At 52.3% G+C, this 17,781-nt stretch overlaps 1 protein-coding gene across 3 annotated transcripts in view; it reads left to right on the top strand.

Moving 5' to 3' along the window:
- LOC140396095 (protein-methionine sulfoxide oxidase mical3a-like) overlaps positions 1-17,781 on the top strand; it is a 1,213,674-nt gene that overhangs the window by 1,158,859 nt on the left and 37,034 nt on the right. For 2 of the 3 annotated variants that reach the window (XM_072484207.1, XM_072484206.1), the window contains exons 32-33: positions 3,574-3,624; positions 10,272-10,421. In XM_072484207.1, the coding sequence (XP_072340308.1) occupies positions 3,574-3,624; positions 10,272-10,421 (201 nt within the window). The remainder of the gene's footprint in view (positions 1-3,573; positions 3,625-10,271; positions 10,422-17,781) is intronic. The other variant, XM_072484208.1, reaches the window with a different exon arrangement.

Here is a 17,781-nt window from a genome sequence, read left to right as displayed (position 1 = left end):
GGAGTGACACACTGTCAGGGGGAGTGACACACTGTCAGGGGGAGTGACACACTGTCATGGGGAGTAACACACTGTCATGGGGAGTAACACACTGTCAGGGGGAGTAACACACTGTCATGGGGAGTAACACACTGTCATGGGGAGTAACACACTGTCACAGGGGGAGTAACACACTGTCATGGGGAGTAACACACTGTCATGGGGAGTAACACACTGTCACAGGGGGAGTAACACACTGTCATGGGGGAGTAGCACATTGTCAGGGGGAATAACACACCGTCATGGGGAGTAACACACTGTCATGGGGGAGGAGCACATTGTCAGGGGGAGTAACACACTGTCACAGGGGAGTAACACACTGTCATGGGGAGTAACACATTGTCAGGGGGAGTGACACACCAACATGGGGAGTAACACATTGTCAGAGGGAGTAACTCACTGTCATGAGGGAGTAATACACTGTCATGGGGAGTAGCACATTGTCATGAGGGAGTAACACACTGTCAGGGGAAGTGACACACCAACATGGGTTGTAACACATTGTCGGGGGAAGTAACTCGCTGTCATGGGGAGTAGCACATCGTCATGGGGAGTAACACATTGTCAGAGGGAGTAACACACTGTTATAGGGAGTAACATACTGCCATGGGGGAGTAACACACTGTCACAGGGGGAGTGACACACTGTCACGGAGGGAGTAACACATTGCCACAGAGGGGAGTAACATACTGTCACGGGAGTAACACACAGTCACAGGGGAGTAACACACTGTCAGGGGGGGAGTAACATACTGTCACAGGGGAGTAACATCCTGTCACGGAAGGAGTAACACACTGTCACGGCGGGGGGGGGGAGTATTACACTGTCACAGGGCAGTAACACCCTTTCACAGGGGAGTAACACACTATCACGGAGGGAGTGACACACTGTCACAGGGGAGTAACACACTGTCACAGGGGAGTAACACACTGTCACGGAGGGAGTAACACAGTCACGGAGGGAGTAACACACTGTCACATGGGGGAGTAACATGCTGTCAAAAGGGAGAACACACTGTCACAGGGGAGTAACATACTGTCACAGGGGAGAACACACTGTCACAGGGGAGTAACACATTGTCACAGGGGGGAGTAACACACTGTCACAGGGGAGTAACATACTGTCACAGGGGAGTAACATACTGTCACAGGGGAATAACATACTGTCACAGGGTGAGTAACACACTGTCACGGAAGGAGTAACACGCTGTCACAGGGGAGTAACACACTGTCACAGGGGAGTAACACACTTGCACAGGGGAGTAACACACTGTCACAGGGGGAGTAACACACTGTCACAGGGGAGTAACACACTGTCACAGGGGAGTAACATACTGTCACAGGGGGAGTAACACACTGTCACGGAAAGAGTAACACACTGTCACGGAGGGAGTAACACACTGTCAGGGGGGAGTAACATACTGTCACAGGGGAGTAACATCCTGTCACAGGGGGAGTAACACACTGTCACGGAAAGAGTAACACACTGTCACGGAAGGAGTAACACACTGTCACGGGTGGGGGGAGTATTACACTGTCACAGGGCAGTAACACTCTTTCAGTGGGGAGTAACACACTGTCACAGGGGAGTAACACATTGTCATAGGGGAATAACACATTGTCACAGGGGAGTAACACACTGTCACAGGGGAGTAACACACTGTCACTGGGGAGTAACACACTGTCACGGAGGGAGTAACACATTGTCACGGAGGGAGTAACACATTGTCACAGGGGAGTAACACATTGTCACAGGGGAGTAACACATTGTCACAGGGGAGTAACACATTGTCACAGGGGGGAGTAACACATTGTCACGGGGAGAGTAACACACTGTCACAGGGGAGTAACACACTGTCACAGGGGAGTAACACATTGTCACAGGGGAGTAACACATTGTCACGGGGAGAGTAACACACTGTCACAGGGGAGTAACACTGTCACAGGGGAGTAACACACTGTCACAGGGGAGTAACACACTGTCACAGGGGAGTAACACACTGTCACAGGGGAGTAACACCCTGTCACAGGGGAGTAACACACTGTCACAGGGGAGTAACACATTGTCACAGGGGAGTAACCTCCTGTAACAGGGGAGTAACATACTGTAACAGGGGGGAGTAACACACTGTCACGGAGGGAGTAACACATTGTCACAGAGGGAGTAACACATTGTCACAGGGGAGTAACACATTGTCACAGGGGGGAGTAACACAGTCACAGGGAGAGTAACACACTGTCACAGGGGAGTAACACTGTCACAGGGGAGTAACACACTGTCACAGGGGAGTAACAGATTGTCACAGGGGAGTAACATTGTCACGGGAAGAGTAACACACTGTCACAGGGGAGTAACACTGTCACAGGGGAGTAACATACTGTCACGGAGGGAGTAACACACTGTCACGGAGGGAGTAACACACTGTCACGGAGGGAGTAACACACTGTCACGGAGGGAGTAACACACTGTCACGGAGGGAGTAACACATTGTCACGGAGGGAGTAACACACTGTCACAGGGGAGTAACACACTGTCACAGGGGAGTAACATACTGTCACAGGGGAGTAACACATTGTCACAGGGGAGTAACACATTGTCACAGGGGAGTAACACATTGTCACAGGGGAGTAACACTGTCACAGGGGAGTAACATACTGTTACAGGGGAGTAACACACTGTCACGGAGGGAGTAACACATTGTCACGGAGGGAGTAACACATTGTCACAGGGGAGTAACACACTGTCACGGAGGGAGTAACACATTGTCACGGAGGGAGTAACACATTGTCACAGGGGAGTAACACACTGTCACAGGGGGGAGTAACACACTGTCACAGGGGAGTAACGCACTGTCACGGAGGGAGTAACACACTGTCACGGAGGGAATAACACACTGTCACAGGGGAGTAACGCACTGTCACGGAGGGAGTAACATACTGTCACGGAGGGAGTAACATACTGTCACGGAGGGAGTAACACACTATCAGGTGGAGTCCTAGAATCATAGAATTTACAGTGCAGAAGGAGGCCATTTGGCCCATCGAGTCTGCACAGGTCCTTGGAAAGAGCACCCCACTGAAGCCCACACAAGCCCATACCACCCAATAACCCCACCTAATCTTTTGGACACTAAGGGCAATTTATCATGGCCAATCCACCTAACCTGCACATCTTTGGACTGTGGGAGGAAACCGGAGCATCCGGAGGAAACCCACGCAGACACGGGGAGAACGTGCAGACTCCACACAGACAGTGACCCAAGCCGGAATCGAACCTGGGACCTTGGAGCTGTGAAGCAACTGTGCTAACCACTGTGCTACCGTGCTGCCCATGAGAAACACACTGTCACAGGGAATGAACACATTGTCATGTGGGAGTAACACATTGTCACAGTAACAATGGCATCAGTTTTGGTGAAGGGAGCTGTTGCTTGCTGCCAGTTTGGATTTTCTGGATCTGCCTCTTCAATAGCATGTGTGTGTGTGCATGTCTTTGCCTGGCACTGTACATTAACTCTTTCTAATCTTATTATAGACTATTGGGGAGAGTCTAGTTACAGTGAAATCCTCGACTTGCATCTGGGTGGTACGTATGGCTGTCCTTCTACATCGCCACTCCTGCTGACTTTTACCTTCCTTTCCAACCCTTTTCTCTTCACCTCCATTCCTGGCTGCAAACCCTTCTCTTTAGTTTCACCAGGTTAAAATACCTGCATCCTCACCACCGCCCACCGCTGGTCCAGTGTCTGGTGTTATTAAGCGGGATATTCCTCACCAAGAAACAGGGACTATTTTCTCCAACTTTGATTGAAGTGATTGGCATGTGACCTGTCAGCTGGTCTCAGGAATGGCCAATGAACAGTTGCTGGACAGGGTTGTGTCAGCTGATCGCCTTTCCTCAGCTTCTGAATACTATCAGCCTTAGTCCCTTGGTCAGAATGATGAACTGGAAATGGTGTGTGTGGTGAATGGCAGAAATGGAAGATAGACTGTTAGGGGATGAAGGATGATAATGGGGAAAGATGGACAGTAATGGAGAAACATTGTAATGGGAGAGATGGATGTTTTTAAAGTTCTTCATGGGCCTCGCTCGCTAGACCAGCATTTACTAGGGGGCATAGGTTTAAGGTGCAAGGTTTAGAGTAGATGTACGAGGCAAGTTTTTTACACAGGGTAGTGGGTGCCTGGAACTCGCTACCGGAGGAGGTGTTGGAAGCAGGGACGATAGTGGCGTTTAAGGGGCATCTTGACAAATACATCAATAGGATGGGAATAGAGGGATACGGACCCAGGAAGTGTAGAAGATTGTAGTTTAGTCGGGCAGTATGGTCGGCACGGGCTTGGAGGGCCGAAGGGCCTGTTCCTGTGCTGTACATTTCTTTGTTCTTTGTTCTTTATTGCCTATTCCTAATAGCGCTCAAGAAGGTGATGGTGAGCTGCCTTCTTGAACCGCTACAGTCCTGTGGTGTAGGTACAACTACTGTGCTGTTAGGGAAGATGGCGTGATAGATTGTAATGTGTACAGGTGGAAAAAAAGTGATAAGTGGTACAGAAAAGGCATGGATGGTCATCTTTTTGTTCAGGGAATGGAAGCATTGCTGACATGACCATCTCTAACTACCCTTGAGAAAGTGGTGATGAGATGGATATAATGAAGGGACGGATTGTATTGGAGAGATGGATGGTAATGAAGAGGTGGATGGTAATGGAGAGGTAGATGGTAATGGAGAGGTAGATGGTAATGAAGAGGTGGATGGTAATGGAGAGGTAGATGGTAATGGAGAGGTAGATGGTAATGGAGAGGTGGATGGTAATGGAGAGGTAGATGGTAATGGAGAGGTAGATGGTAATGGAGAGGTAGATGGTAATGGAGAGGTGGATGGTAATGGAGAGATGGATGGTAATGGAGAGATGGATGGTAATGGAGAGGTGGATGGTAATGGAGAGGTGGACGATAATGGAGAGATGGATGGTAATGGAGAGGTGGATGGTAATGGAGAGATGGATGGTAATGGAGAGGTAGATGGTAATGGAGAGGTAGATGGTAATGGAGAGGTAGATGGTAATGGAGAGGTGGATGGTAATGGAGAGATGGATGGTAATGGAGAGATGGATGGTCATGGAGAGATGGATGGTAATGGAGAGATGGATGGTACTGGAGAGATGGATGGTAATGGAGAGGTGGATGGTAAGGGAGAGGTGGATGGTAATGGAGAGATGGATGGTAATGGAGAGGTAGATGGTAATGGAGAGGTGGACGATAATGGAGAGGTGGATGGTAATGGAGAGGTGGATGGTAATGGAGAGATGGATGGTAATGGAGAGGTGGATGGTAATGGAGAGGTAGATGGTAATGGAGAGGTGGATGGTAATGGAGAGGTGGATGGTAATGGAGAGGTGGATGGTAATGGAGAGATGGATGGTAATGGAGAGATGGATGGTAATGGAGAGGTGGATGGTAATGGAGAGATGGATGGTAATGGAGAGGTGGATGGTAATGGAGAGGTGGATGGTAATGGAGAGGTGGATGGTAATGGAGAGGTGGATGGTAATGGAGAGATGGATTATAATGGAGAGATGGATTGTAATGGAGAGATGGATTGTAATGGAGATGGATTGTAATGGAGATGGATTGTAATGGAGAGATGGATTTTAATGGAGAGATGAATTGTAATGGAGAGATGGATTGTAATGGAGAGATGGATTGTAATGGAGAGATGGATTGTAATGGAGAGATGGATTGTAATGGAGAGATGGATTTTAATGGAGAGATGAATTGTAATGGAGAGATCAGTGGTAATGGAGAAATGGATGGTAATGGAGAGACGGATATAATGAAGGGATGGATTGTAATTGAGGGATGGATGGTAATGGAGAGACGGATGGTAATAGAGAGACAGATGGTAATGGAGAGATGGACGGTAATGGTGAGATAGACAATAATGGAGAGATGGGTGATAATGGAGAAATGGATGGTAATGGAGAGATAGATGATAACGAAGGGGAGACGGATGTTAATTGAGAGATGGGTGGTAATGGAGCGATGGATGGTAATGAAGAGATGGATGGTAATGAAGGGACGGATTGTAATGGAGAGACGGATTGTAATGAAGAGATGGCTATGGAGAGATGGACAGTAATGGAGAGATAGACGGTAATGGAGAGATGAGTGGTAATGGAGCTATGGATGGTAATGAAGGGACGGATGGTAATGGAGAGATGGATAGTAAAGAAGAGACGGATGGTAATGGAGAGATGGATGGTAATGGAGAGACGGATGGTAATGGAGAGACGGTTGGTAATGGAGGACGGATGGTAACGGGGAGACGGATGGTAACGGGGAGACGGATGGTAACGGGGAGATGGATGGTAACGGGGAGACGGATTGTAACAGGGAGACGGATTGTAACGGAGAGACGGATGGTAATGGAGAGACGGTTGGTAATGGAGGACGGATGGTAACGGGGAGACGGATGGTAACGGGGAGACGGATGGTAACGGGGAGATGGATGGTAACGGGGAGACGGATTGTAACAGGGAGACGGATTGTAACGGAGAGACGGATGGCAATGGAGAGACGGATGGTAATGGAGAGACGGGTGGTAATGGAGAGACGGATGGTAACGGGTAGACGGATGGTAACGGGGAGATGGATTGTAACGGGGAGACTGATGGTAACGGGGAGATGGATTGTAATGGAGAGACGGATGGTAATGGAGGGATAGATGGTAATGGAGAGATGGGTGGTAATGGAACGATGGATGGTAATGGAGAGATGGATGGTTATGGAGAGATGGAAGGCTATGGAGAGATGGATGTAATGAAGGGACGGATTATAATGGAGAGATGGATGGTAATGGAGGGATGGTCATTTGTGGAAAGATGAATGATGCTATAGAATGGTGTCTCTGGCCAGCTGTTTATCTGATGTTTCAGTTCCGGTCTAGGATGCTGAATATTTTGGCAATGGACCAGTATCATTAACATCAGTGAGTCGTTCACAGATTTCATTCTTTAGTGTCTGTGATAGTGCTGCATGCATGCTGCTTGCGTGAATTTAACATTGTGTTGCCTGGTAGTCGGGAAGTTGAATATTACTGAAATGTGAGAATGTTGTTGAATCTTTTCATCTTCCACTCATCAGCACAAAAACAAGAATGACAAATTTCAAACAATCACAACTATTTACACTACTGCAGGAGAACAAGGTACTGATTGGTTGACAGGTTTGTGAGATACTTTCAACATCAGGTGATGAAAGCCATTTCACTTTGCTCTCTAACTGAATGCTGTCTTTGGTCCAAAAAGACATTCTGCCAACTACGCAAGTTAGCATCATTGTGTATGAATTTCAGTGCCGGTCTGATGCCAGGTACACCAATGTACGTTCCAAAGATTGGCGGATTGAATCAAACAGCACGTTCATTCGCTTGTTCGTAATAGGCAAAGTACCGACCAGACTCAAAATGTCCGTGCTTGCAAAACCCAAATCAAAATGTCAACTGTGAGATTTGATCCCTGATTGGGCAGCATTTATTGAATAATCCTGAGTGAGCTAGTGGCTACACTAACAACCAATTTAAGATAATAATATGACCTTATAATGTGGCTCACTTAAGCTCATGAGAAAAGACCCGTTCTTTGCAAACAAAAGGAATACATCCAGGTCTTGTGCCTTTGAATTACCCAGGAGCTTGGGCAGCCTTTGGTTCCTCTTTGTTTTCTCCATAGTAACACCTCAGCCAATGAGAGTTGACCTGCCAGCCAATCAGCACTTTCTCCTGTCGTATAAATTGTTGTGATTGTCTGAAATTTGCCATTCTTGTGTTTGTCCCGATGAGCACAAGATGGAAGAACATTGCTCTTTTCAGGAATTGAACGCTCCAGGTCGAGCTGGGCTCCTCTTGCCCATCACTGGCCCACACTCAGCCCATGGATCGGGATTGTACCCAGATTCCTGCCTCTCATCACTAGCTGTGATAAAATGCACACACGTGTATCTCGGCAGATGGAACTCTTCTCCTCACCAGGAGTTGTTCAGTAGCTGGGCCATACTTACTCTGTGGACTGGGTGTATTACTGAAGGGCAGCGGTGCCCATCTGTAGTTGGAGTCCACAGGCCAGGGGCAAGTCCAAATAAGTATGAAAAGTGCAGCTCTCCAATTGTCCCTTTGATTGTGGCTCACTGGTATAAGAGCCTGTCACTTCTCAAGTGAGTCAGTGTTATAATCCAGCTTTCCTGCTTGGCTTAAATGTAGACTAGAAATCCCTCATTCTGCATTTTTAATCAAATGCCGATTTAATTAATTCCCCACAGTCCTCTTTCCATCGCCCAGAACTCTCTTTGCTGCTTCACTTGTCAGCTGACTGCTCAGTGATGCTGACTCAGCTTTTGTCTTTCAACACAGACGAAAGATGTGTTACTGACATGATATTATTAGGGGCCGGTCTAGTTCAGTTGGCTGGACAGCTGGTTTGTGGTGCAGAGTGAGGCCAACGGCAGGTTCGATTCCCGTACCAGCTGAGGTCATGCAGGAAGGCCCTCGCCTGAGGTGTGGCGACCCTCAGGTTAAATCACCAACAGTCAGCTCTCCTCCTCAAAGGGGAAAGCAGCATACGGTCATCTGGGACTATGGTGGCTTCATTGTTGTGATATGTATTTCCCCATTCCCACACTGGCTGGGTCAAGCTCTTTACGGCTAAACTAGATTTAATAATGCAGATGCTGTACAGGTCCCAGCACCTGGAGTCCCAGCAAACACAGATTAGAAAACAATGGGGTATGATACAGACTAACTTTGAAAGAAGCACTCTGCATGTATATGTGTTCTCTTACCAGAATTAATCTCTCTACCTTACTCTTATTTTCTCTCCGCCCTCTAACACTCTCCTTTTACCTCTCTCCTCACATTCTCTCTCTAATTTACTGTCTCATTCTCTCTCTCCCCATGCTGAGGTTGTTCTGGCTCTCTCTCTGCCTCTTGCACTTTCTATCTCCCTGTGTTCTATCAACGCTCTGACTGTCACTAACTCTGTGGTTCCTTTCTTCACTAGTCTGGCTCTCTGACTTGCTTTCCCACTCTCTCTCTCTCACTTTCGCACTCTCTTACTTGCCCTCTCTCTCACTCGCTCTCTATGTCTTCATTCGTTCCCTCACTCACTCTCACTGTCACTCTCTCTAGCTCTCACTCGCTCCATCACTTGCTCTCGCACTGTCCTGCTCTCACTCGCTCCATCACTCATTCTCACACTACTTCACACTCTCGCTCCCTTACTCGCACTCTCGCTTGCTCTCACCTGCTCCCTCACTCACTCTCTCTAGCTCTCGCTCTCTCTCACTCACTCTCTCATTCTCTTTCTTACTCTTCTGCCCTGCCACTCAGTCTCTTACAATCTCAATCTGGTCCCTCACGCTCTCCGTCATTCGCTCTCTCATTCCTGCACAACTCGTATTCTCTCTCTTATGCTCATTCTCTTTCACTTTGTCTCTCTGCCTTGATGTCTTCCTCCATCTCTGCTTCATTGCTTGGCTCACCCACTCTCTCGTTATCTCTCTCATTGTCTCTCCCTCTCACACTCTGACTCTGTTTTAGTCTCATGCTCCCCCATATTCTTTCATGCTCCCTCTCTCCCTCTGTCTCTCTCTTCATCATGCTCTCCTTCTCTCCCTCTGCCACAAACGGCATTCTCTCTCCCTCTTTCTCTCCCTCAGTTTTTCTCTCTCCCTCATTCTATCTCTGTCACTCACACTTTGTCCTCATACATTCTCTTTGTCTCACTCACTCTGATTTACTTTCATGTCGTCTCTCTCTCTCTGTCTCACTTTCTCTCTCTCTCTCTCACCCTGATCTCTTGCTCTCTCACTGTCCCGATCACTCTGCTTGAGGATAAAGTGCTGAGACGGACATAGTTTTGCTATGATATGTCTGATTTGTTGCACTGTTGTGTTCAGCTTTCTCCCCCACCCTGCCCATGATCCATTGGGTTGTTGTGTTTGTGAAGTAACCCACTCTCGGTGCCTTGGGCAGCTCGGTAAACACACATTTGTGATTCTGAAATCTGGCAATATTTATCATCATAGGCTGCACATAGTTTCTGGTTGATGAAGCCTGGATTGCATGTCTGGTATCTGCTATTGATCTTGGGATTGCCACAGACAGTTACACTGTCTCATTCTATTCTTATTTCCCTTGTCATCTCCTCCCCATTTGTTTTCCTCCCTCACATTATTAGATTCTTTCCTTTCCCCTCTTCTTCTGTCCCTCTCACACTCTGCTCCTCTGCTTTGCTTTTCTTTCACCTCTCTTGTTGAAGTTGAGGCCCTTGTTGAAGCTCCACGACGAAGACCTCTTTCGTTCTGCCACTGCTGTACCCACAACCGAGGTAACGTAAACCAGCCCCACCAAGGATTGCCATAACAACCTGGGGTTCGTGGACCCGGAGGCTCAGTACAGTTCCCTTAGACACCTGGTCAAGTGCAAATTCAAAGCAAAATCCAGTGCCCGTGGCGAGGGACAGAGAGTTGATGCGATTGAGGGAGAAAGGCTGGAGCAGTAGGAGCTGGCTCAGGCGGCGCCAAATTGGCGAGGCGGAGATCAGGAAGAGGTTTGAAGCGGTTTCACAGGCCCTTGCAAGGGGACAGCTGGGAACGTTAGACTGTCTAGTCCAGACAGTCCAGCCCATGGGGACATTCCCATCATCAGGATTCCCAAGCGCATTTGGCACAGTGAGGTGAGGGTGAATATCAATAAAATAACCTCCAGAGCTGGTTATAGTGAGCCACTTCCAGGATCCATTCCAGATCCACTTCCGGATCCACATCCAGGATCCACATCCAGATCCACTTCCAGGACCACATCCAGTTCCACTTCCAGATCCAATTCCAGATCCACTTCCAGAACCACGTCCAGATCCACTTCCGGATCCACATCCAGGATCCACATCCAGATCCACTTCCAGGATCCACTTCCAGATCCAGATCCACTTCCAGATCCACTTCCAGAACCACATCCAGATCAACTTCCAGGATCCACTTCCAGGATCCACTTCCAGAACCGCATCCAGATCCACTTCCGGGATCCACATTCAGATCCACTTCCAGGATCCACATTCAGATCTACTTCCAGATCCACTTCCAGATCCACTTCCAGGATCCACTTCCAGGATCCACTTCCAGATACACTTCCAGATCCACTTCCAGGATCCACTTCCAGGATCCACTTCCAGGATCCACTTCCAGGATCCACATCCAGATCCACTTCCAGGATCCACATCCAGATCCACTTCCAGGATCCACTTCCAGGATCCACATCCAGATCCACTTCCAGGATCCACATCCAGATCCACTTCCAGGATCCATTTCCAGATCCACTTCCAGGATCCATTTCCAGGATCCACATCCGGATCCACTTCCGGATCCACGTCCGGATCCACTTCCAGGATCAACATCCAGGATCCACATCCAGATGCACTTCCAGGATCCACATCCAGATCCACTTCCTGATCCACTTCCAGATCCACTTCCTGATCCACTTCCTGATCCACTTCCAGATCCACATCCAGATCCACTTCCAGATCCACATCCAGGATCCACTTCCAAGATCCACATCCAGATCCACTTCCAGATCCACTTCCTAGATCCACATCCTAGATCCACATCCAGATCCACTTCCAGATCCACTTTCAGGATCCACATCCAGGATCCACTTCCAGATCCACTTCCAGGATCCACATCCAGACCCATTTCCAGGATCCACTTTCAGGATCCACTTTCAGGATCCACATCCAAGATCCACATCCAGATCCACTTCCAGATCCACTTCCAGATCAACTTCCAGATCCACTTCCAGATCCATTTCCAGGATCCACATCCAGATCCATTTCCAGGATCCCCTCCCAGGTTCCACATCCAGATCCATTTCTAGGATCCCCTCCCAGGATCCATGTCCAGGATCCACTGCTAGATCTACAAGTGGGAGATAAACCCGGGTCATTGTTTAGTCAGAGTCACAAACTCTGTTAACCTCACATCAAGTAGACGTCAACCACAATCTCGCCCTCACCATCACCCCACCCTCACCCCACCCTCACTCCACCCTCACCCCACCCTCAACCTCACCCTCACCCCACCCTCACCCCACCCTCATCCCACCCTCAACCTCACCCTCACCCCACCCTCACCACACCCTCAACCTCACCAACACCCCACCCTCACCCCACCCTCAACCTCACCCTCACCCCACCCTCAACCTCACCCTCACCCCACCCTCACCCCACCCTCATCCCACCCTCAACCTCACCCTCACCCCACCCTCACCCCACCCTCAACCTCACCCCACCCTCACCCCACCCTCAACCTCACCCTCACCCCACCCTCACCCCACCCTCACCCCACCCTCAACCTCACCCTCACCCCACCCTCACCCCACCCTCAACCTCACCCTCACCCCACCCTCAACCTCACCCTCACCCCACCCTCACCCCACCCTCAACCTCACCCTCAACCTCACCCTTACCCCACCCTCACCCCATCCTCAACCTCACCCTCACCCCACCCTCAACCTCACCCTCAACCTCACCCTTACCCCACCCTCAACCTCACCCTCACCCCACCCTCACCCCACCCTCAACCTCACCCTCAACCTCACCCTTACCCCACCCTCAACCTCACCCTCAACCTCACCCCACCCTCACCCCACCCTCAACCTCACCCTCAACCTCACCCTTACCCCACCCTCACCCCATCCTCAACCTCACCCTCACCCCACCCTCACCCCACCCTCAACCTCACCATCACCCCACCCTCACCCCACCCTCAACCTCACCCTCACCCCACCCTCACCCCACCCTCAACCTCACCCCACCCTCAGCCCACCCTCAACTTCACCCTCACCCCACCCTCACCCCACCCTCAACCTCACCCTCACCCCATCCTCAACCTCACCCTCACCCCACCCTCACCCCATCCTCAACCTCACCCTCACCCCACCCTCACCCCATCCTCAACCTCACCCTCACCCCACCCTCACCCCACCCTCAACCTCACCCTCACCCCACCCTCACCCCACCCTCAACCCCACCCTCAACCCCACCCTCAACCTCACCCTCACCCCACCCTCACCCCATCCTCAACCTCACCCTTGCCTCACCTCACCCTCACCCCCACCCCCAACCTCACCCTCACCCCACCCTCAACCTCACCCTCAACCTCACCCTTACCCCACCCTCACCCCACACTCAACCTCACCCTTACCCCACCCTCACCCCATCCTCAACCTCACCCTCACCCCACCCTCACACCACCCTCAACCTCACCCTCAACCTCACCCCACCCTCAACCTCACCCAACCCTCACCTCACCCGCAACCTCACCTTCACCCCACCCTCACCCCACCCTCAAACCTACCCTCAACATCATCCTCACCCCACCCTCAAACTCACCCTCACCCTCACCCCACCCTCACACCACCCTCAACCTCACCCTCAACCTCACCCTCACCTCAGCCTCAACCTCACCCTCACCCCACCCTCAACCTCAACCTCACCCCACCCTCAACCTCACCCTCAACCTCACCCTCACCTCAACCTCATCCTCACCCCACCCTCAACCTCACCCCACCCTCAACCTCACCTCAAACTCATCCTCAACCTCACCCCACCCTCAACATCACCCCACCCTCAGCTCACCCCACCCTCACCGCACCCTCACCCCACCCCACCCTCACCGCACCCTCACCCCACCCTCAACCTCGTCCTCAACCTCACCCTCACCCCACCCTCAACCTTACCCCACCCTCAACCTCACCCCACCCTCAACCTCAACCTCACCCCACCCTCAACATCACCCCACCCTTACCCCACCCTCAACCTCACCCCACCCTCACCCCACCCGCACCCCACCCTCACCCCTCCCTTGACCTCACCCTCAACCTCATCCTCAACTTCACCCTTAACCTCACCCCACCCACAACCTCACCCACAACCTCACCCTCACCCCACCCTCAACCTTACCCCACCCTCAACCTCACCCCACCCTCAACCTCAACCTCACCCCACCCTCAACATCACCCCACCCTTACCCCACCCTCAACCTCACCCCACCCGCACCCCACCCTCACCCCTCCCTTGACCTCACCCTCAACCTCATCCTCAACCTCACCCTCAACCTCACCCTCAACTTCACCCTTAACCTCACCCCACCCACAACCTCACCCACAACCCCACCCTCAACCTCACCCCACCCTCAACCTCACCCCACCCTCAACATCACCCCACCCTCACCCCACCCTCAACCTCACCCCACCCTCACCCCACCCTTGACCTCACCCTCAACCTCACCATCACCCCACCCTCAACCTCGCCCTCACCCTCAAACTCACTCCACCCTCACCCCACCCTCACCCCACCCTCAACCTTACCCTCAACCTTACCCTCAACCTCACCCCACCCTCACTCCACCCTCACCCCACACTCAATCTCACCCTCAATCTCACCCTCAACCTCACTCCACCCTCACCCCACCCTCAATCTCAACCTCACCCTCACCCCACAATCAATCTCACCCTCACCCACCCCCACCTTCAACCACGCACTCAACCTCGCCCTCAACCTTACCCTCAACCTCACCCCACCCTCACACCACCCTCACCCCACCCTCAATCTCACCCTAAATCTCACCCTCACCCTCAACCTCAACCTCACTCCACTCTCACCCCACCCTCAAACGCAACCTCACCCTCAACCTCACCCTCACCCCACACTCAATCTCACCCTCACCCCACACTCAATCTCACCCTCACCCCACACTCAATCTCACCCTCACCCACCCCCACCCTCAACCACGCCCTCAACCTCACCCTCAACCTCACCCTCGCGCAGAACCTCGCCCTCAACCTCACCCTTGACAGGGGGCGGTAGGGGAGGGGATGCAGTGAGGGAGGGTGCGGTAGGGGAGGGGATGCAGTGAGGGAGGGGACAGTAGGGGAGGGGATGCAGTGAGGGACGGGGCGGTTGGGGAGGGGGCAGTGAGGGGGGGATGCAGTGAGGGAGGGGGCGGTGAGGGAGGGGGCGGTTGGGGAGGGGGCGGTGAGGGAGGGGGCGGTTGGGGAGGGGATGCAGTGAGGGAGGGGATGCAGTGAGGGAGGGGGCGGTGAGGGAGGGGGCAGTTGGGGAGGGGGCGGTGAGGGAGGGGGCGGTTGGGGAGGGGATGCAGTGAGGGACGGGGCGGTTGGGGAGGGGGCAGTGAGGGGGGGATGCAGTGAGGGAGGAGGCGGTAGGCGAGGGGGCAGCTGGTGAGGGGATGCACTAAGGGAGTGGACGGTTGGAAAGGGGATGCAGTGTGGGAGGGGGGCAGTGAGAGGGAGGGGCCAGTTGAGGAGGGGATGCACTGAGGGAGTGGACGGTTGGGGAGGGGATGCAGTGAGGGAGCGGGCAGTAGGGGAGGGGAGCAGTGTGGGGGAGGGGGACAGTGAGGGAGGGGGTGGTCGGGGAGGGGGCAGCTGGGGAGGGGATGCAGTGAGTGAGGGGGCAGCTGGGGAGGGGATGCAGTGAGTGAGGGGGCGGTAGGGGAGTGGGCAGCTGGGGAGGGGATGCAGTGAGGGAGGGGGCAGTTGAGGAGGGGATGCACTGAGGGAGGGGACGGTTGAGGAGCTGATGCAGTGAGGGAGGGGGCGGTAGGGGAGGGGGGTAGTTGAGGAGGGGATGCAGTGAGGGAGGAGACAGTTGGGGAGGGGATGCAGTGAGGGAGGGGCGGTAGGGGAGGGGGGTAATTGAGGAGGGGATGCAGTGAGGGAGGGGGCGGTAGCGGAGGGGGGTAGTTGAGGAGGGGATGCAGTGAGGGTTGGGACAGTTGGGGAGGGGATGCAGTGAGGGAGTGGGCGGTAGCGGAGTGGGGTAGTTGAGGAGGGGATGCAGTGAGGGAGGAGACAGTTGGGGAGGGGATGCAGTGAGGGAGGGGGCAGTAGGGGAGGGGGGTAGTTGAGGAGGGGATGCAGTGAGGGAGGAGACAGTTGGGGAGGGGATGCAGTGAGGGAGGGGGCGGTAGTGGAGGGGGGTAGTTGAGGAGGGGTTGCAGTGAGGAAGGGGGCGGTAGGGGAGGGGGGTAGTTGAGGAGGGGATGCAGTGAGGGAGGAGACAGTTGAGGAGGGGATGCAGTGAGGGAGGAGACAGTTGGGGAGGGGATGCAGTGAGGGAGGGGGCGGTAGGGGAGGGGGTAGTTGAGGAGGGGATGCAGTAAGGGAGGCGGCGGTAGGGGAGGGGGGTAGTTGAGGTGGGGATGCAGTGAGGGAGGAGACAGTTGGGGAGGGGATGCAGTGAGGGAGGGGGCGGTAGCGGAGGGGGGTAGTTGAGGAGGGGATGCAGTGAGGGAGGAGACAGTTGGGGAGGGGATGCAGTGAGGGAGGGGGCGGTAGGGGAGGGGGGTATTTGAGGAGGGGATGCAGTGAGGGAGGAGACAGTTGGGGAGGGGATGCAGTGAGGGAGGAGCCAGTTGAGGAGGGGATGCAGTGAGGGAGGGGGCGGTAGCGGAGGGGGGTATTTGAGGAGGGGATGCAGTGAGGGAGGAGACAGTTGGGGAGGGGATGCAGTGAGGGTGGAGACAGTTGAGGAGGAGACAGTAAATGGCCAGAACGTCAGACTGCTCATTGAGCACACAATGGATTCTAATCCACCAAGAAGTGTGCGACATTTAAAGGAACCATTTTTTACTGGTGTTGAGAATTGGGGTTGTGGCAGAGACCAGAGTGTCAAAGCTGTTCACCGGGACTTTACTCGGCCTTTGAGTCTGTTTGCAGTAACTTGATCCATTCCATCGGCAATAACACTTCACCCAGACTGCCTGTTAGCATCTCACTGACTGAGCTTTGCCTCATGCACCTCTCCACCCTGTAAGCACCCACCTTGTTGGATGGCCTGTATTTCCCTTTGCCTGTGAATCCCGCCTCTCACCATTTGCTGCAGACATGATAAAGCCTTGGTCAGTTGCCTGTGGAAAAATCAGAGCTTTTCAACCATAGCTAGAAGGAGAGAATCCACACAGGGCAGTGTCTGAAAACCGGTCATTACATCCGTAGGGTTTGGGCATTCAGCTGGTACAAAGTCTGGCATTGAAATGTAGCAAGGTAGCATTGTATTTCCTTCAGAAAGATGTAGGATGTGGTTTGACTTTCTTTGCTGTCTCTCAGCCAGTTGAATGGAACACTTTTTTACGACAGGTGTGTTGTACCAGGTGATGCTCAGAAAAGGTAGACCTCTGACCGTTAAGGCCATAAGTGTCAGGTGTAGCTGGTTAAACAGAAGTTCGGGTCAGTCAGAGTGTTGCATGTTGATGAAGTGTTGCAGATCAGACTGTAGCTCAAAAGCACCCAGCAATGTCTGAGTGCAGCATCTGCTGGAGAGCATGATGTCTGTTGTATGTACAGACCTTGGAATAGTATAAGCAGATCTTCCAGGGCTTCATGATTAACCAAACTTATTGAATTGTAAGGACAAGAATCAGCCCTATTTCTACTGCCTGGATGATTGATTGAGTTGTCTTGTCCCTCTTAAGTGTTTATGAAAGTGAGGATCAAGCAATAAAATATCGATAACTCTAAAGATATTGTGAAGTTATTTTGGGCTGACAGCTTGCACTGCTGCTGGCTGAAAAAAATCCAGTCCATTACATGCTATAACAGCCCCTTAAAACCCAAGTTTCTTATCCAAACCAAAGGTTTTAAATGCTGGGGCCTACTCGTTGCTCAGGAGC

Source organism: Scyliorhinus torazame, chromosome 19, assembly GCF_047496885.1.
Source record: "Scyliorhinus torazame isolate Kashiwa2021f chromosome 19, sScyTor2.1, whole genome shotgun sequence".
NCBI classification, from domain to species: domain Eukaryota; kingdom Metazoa; phylum Chordata; class Chondrichthyes; order Carcharhiniformes; family Scyliorhinidae; genus Scyliorhinus; species Scyliorhinus torazame.
Note: the sequence above shows the minus strand (reverse complement) of the source record. Positions and strands in the feature narration are given on the sequence as shown.